This window comes from Cebus imitator, unplaced genomic scaffold (genome assembly GCF_001604975.1).
Source record: "Cebus imitator isolate Cc_AM_T3 unplaced genomic scaffold, Cebus_imitator-1.0 Scaffold228, whole genome shotgun sequence".
NCBI classification, from domain to species: domain Eukaryota; kingdom Metazoa; phylum Chordata; class Mammalia; order Primates; family Cebidae; genus Cebus; species Cebus imitator.
Window position 1 is genome coordinate 1,828,029 of NW_016107543.1, and position 3,097 is coordinate 1,831,125.

The 3,097-nt window shown below is 51.8% G+C and overlaps 1 protein-coding gene across 1 annotated transcript in view; it reads right to left on the bottom strand.

Moving 5' to 3' along the window:
• Positions 1-417: 417 nt before the first annotated feature.
• CUNH17orf98 (chromosome unknown C17orf98 homolog) overlaps positions 418-3,097 on the bottom strand; it is a 6,490-nt gene continuing 3,810 nt past the window's right edge. Inside the window, exons 2-3 of the mRNA XM_017497248.2 lie at positions 2,332-2,431; positions 418-764 (exon numbers count right to left, since the gene is read on the bottom strand). Of these exons, the coding sequence (XP_017352737.1) occupies positions 607-764; positions 2,332-2,431 (258 nt within the window). The 3' untranslated portion in view covers positions 418-606. The remainder of the gene's footprint in view (positions 765-2,331; positions 2,432-3,097) is intronic.

The following is a 3,097-nucleotide window of genomic DNA, read 5'->3' on the forward strand; positions in this document are numbered from 1 at the left end:
AGCTGGGCATGGTGGCAGGCACCTGTAATCCCAGCTACTAGGGAGGCTGAGGCAGGAGAATATATAAATATATATATATGCAGACATTTTGTAAACACAAAGTTTCGTCATGCTGCCCAGGCTGGTGTCAAGTGATCCACCTGCCTGAGCTCAAAGCAATCCTTCCTCCCTGCTCCACCTCCCAAAGTGCTGGGATTAGAGGCGAGGCCAGGCCAGGCGTAAGCCAAGCTCTGTTCTTCTTGATGGAAACAATAGCCAGCTCTGCTCTGGGGCTCTGCTGGTAGGTGGGGAAGGGCTTTACTGAGGTTGAGTAATGTGGCTCCTTCTTATCCCACTGGCAAGGGAGAACTGAAGCCTCTCCTTTCAAATGTGGCACTCATTGGTATGAGCGCAAAGGCGCAGGCCTGAGAAGCCCTTTCTCCTCTCACCCCCTCTCCAGGGGGAAGAGAAGCTGAGGGTACAGCTGGCTCCTTCCTCCAATCTCAGGGAAGAAACAGCACCCTTGGAGACACAAATACATTTTTTTAATGGAAATTAACTTTGAGAGTTCATCTAAACATCTGTCTTGGAAATTCACGTCGAGGGCTATGAAGGGAAGAGATGCTGTTAGAACAGAGGAAAGGGGGTGACTTCTCCAAAGACGGACGTGCTCCGACGGAGGGCCGGGGTGTTTCGGCGGTAGCCAAACCTTCCATTGAACCCACTGAGTGGTTTCAGATCAGCATTGTAGTGGTTGTGCCCAGTCACCTGCTGGAGAGAATGCCCTTGGGGGCGAGGAGAGAGAGGCCTGAACCTGCATTCAGCCCACCTCTTGGCCTCCCCATTCCCCTGGGTGTGGTAGGGGAGGCCAACCACGTGTAGTCACTGCATTCCCTGTGCCCACAGCCCAGTATGCAATCCTGAAATGTCCCGAGGCTCTGGGCTGAAAAACTAAGCGCTGGTGAGGCTGGGGGACAGAAGGCTTCCTAGAAACCAAAACTTGCACCAGGAATAATTGCATGAAGACTGTGAATGGTTTGCGCTGGGACAGGAGAGGCCAGAAATTCTGGGCTTGGCAGAGCTTGCCTTTCTCCCACGAGAAATGAGGAAAATCTCACCCTTGCCTCTGACCCATGTGGAAAAAATGGATGAGATCAAGATCAATTGGGCAAAATGTACAAAGGATCATGTGACTAGAGGAGAGGCCCAGGATGGTGGAGGAATTGGACTAGGAGGAGCGTTTACCCTGTTAGAAAAATATCTCTTGCTGTGCATGGTGGCTCACACCTGTAATCCCAGCACTTTGGGAGGCGGAGGCAGGTGGATCACGAGGTCAGGAGTTCGAGATCAGCCTAGCCAACATCACAAAACCCTGTCTCTATTAAAAATACAAAAAATTAGCCAGGCATGGTGGCACATGCCTGTAATTCCAGCTACCGGGGAAGTTGAGGCAGGAGAATTGCTTGAACCTGGGAGGCAGAGGCAGGAGAATTGCTTGAAGCTGAGAGACAGAGGGAGGCTGAGGCAGGAGAATTGCTTCAACCTGGGAGGCAGAGGGAGGCTGAGGCAGGAGAACTGCTTCAACCTGGGAGGCAGAGGTTGCAGTGAGCCGAGATCACGCCACTGCACTCCAGCATGGGTGACAGAGTGAGACTCCATATCAAAAAAAGAAAGAAAAATCTCTCTCAACTCTTTCTCATTGTTGTGAACCTGGGCCTGGAAATTGAGCAGGATGCAGCAGGGAGAGGAACAGGGGCTGTGGAGTTGGAAGAGCGGAATCTTAAACCCCCAGCTCAGAGCCTCTTGCCAAATCACTTTAACTCAAGAAACTTGTTTGCCCAACTGTGCCATAGGGTTAGTGAGAGTGAAAAGTGCCTAACAAATGGCTCGTGTCTATAATGCCAGCACTTTGGAAGGCTGAGGTCATAGGATCACTTGAGCCTAGGAGCTCAAGACTAGCCTGGGCAACATAGGGAGACTCTACCTCTACAAAAAATAAAAACTTAACTGAGTATGGGGGTGCACACCTGTGGGCCCAGCTGCTCAGGAGGCTGAGGTGGGAGGAATGATGAAGCCCAGGAGGTCAAGACTACAGTGAGCAGTAATTGTGCTACTGCAGTTCATGCAATCCAGCTTGGGCAACAGAGTGAGACCATGTCTCAAAAAAAAACAGAAGTGGGGCCTGACATACAGTAGGTGCTTATTAACTAATATTAGGGAGCACTGTGGGACCATCTGCTCGTGTATGTGAAGGAAAGCTGGAAGGACGCGGTCCCTTGGCCTCTTCCCGTCAGCCAGGCTTCGTTATGGCCCAGGAACCATGATGAGGCTGGAAATAGAGGCAGCACTTGCCTGACCCTGCCCAGTTTCTCCTGTTGAGGTATCTCTGTCCTTGCCCGAAGATGTGGATGTAATCTACTATCCAGCCATCCCTTCCTGTACCGCCATGATCCTGAAAGTGGGGAAGAGAATACAGAAGACTGTGAGCCACAATGCTGAGGTGGCCACAGTGCATACTGCCTTGGGGTTTGCTGGGGAGAGAGGGAAGAGGTCAGAGCCTTAGGTAACTGGGATGGACAGATTAAATATATTTAAGAACCAGGCCGGGCGCGGTGGCCCCGGCCCGTAATCCCAGCACTTTGGGAGGCTGAGGCAGGCAGATCACCTGAAGTCAGGAATTCGAGACCAGCCTGACCAACATGGAGAAACCCCAAAATACAAAATTAGCTGGGCGTGGTGGTGCACGTCTGTAATCCCAGCTAGTCGGGAGGCTGAGGCAGGAGAATTGCTTGAACCTGGGAGGTGAAGGTTGCTGTGAGCCAAGATTGTGCCATTGCACTCCAGCCTGGGCAACAAGAGTGAAACTTCCGGGCCGGGCGTGGTGGTTCACACCTGTAATCCAAGCACTTTGGAGGCCAAAGCAGGCGGATCACCTGAGGTCGGTAGTTCAAGACCAGCCTGACCAACATGGTGAAAGTGACACCCCGTCTTTATTAAAAAAATTAAAAAAAAAAAAAAAGGGGCGGACGCGGTGGCTCACACCTGTAATCCCAGCACTTTGGGAGGCCGAGGCGGGTGGATCACGAGGTCAAGAGATCGAGACCATCCTGGTCAACAT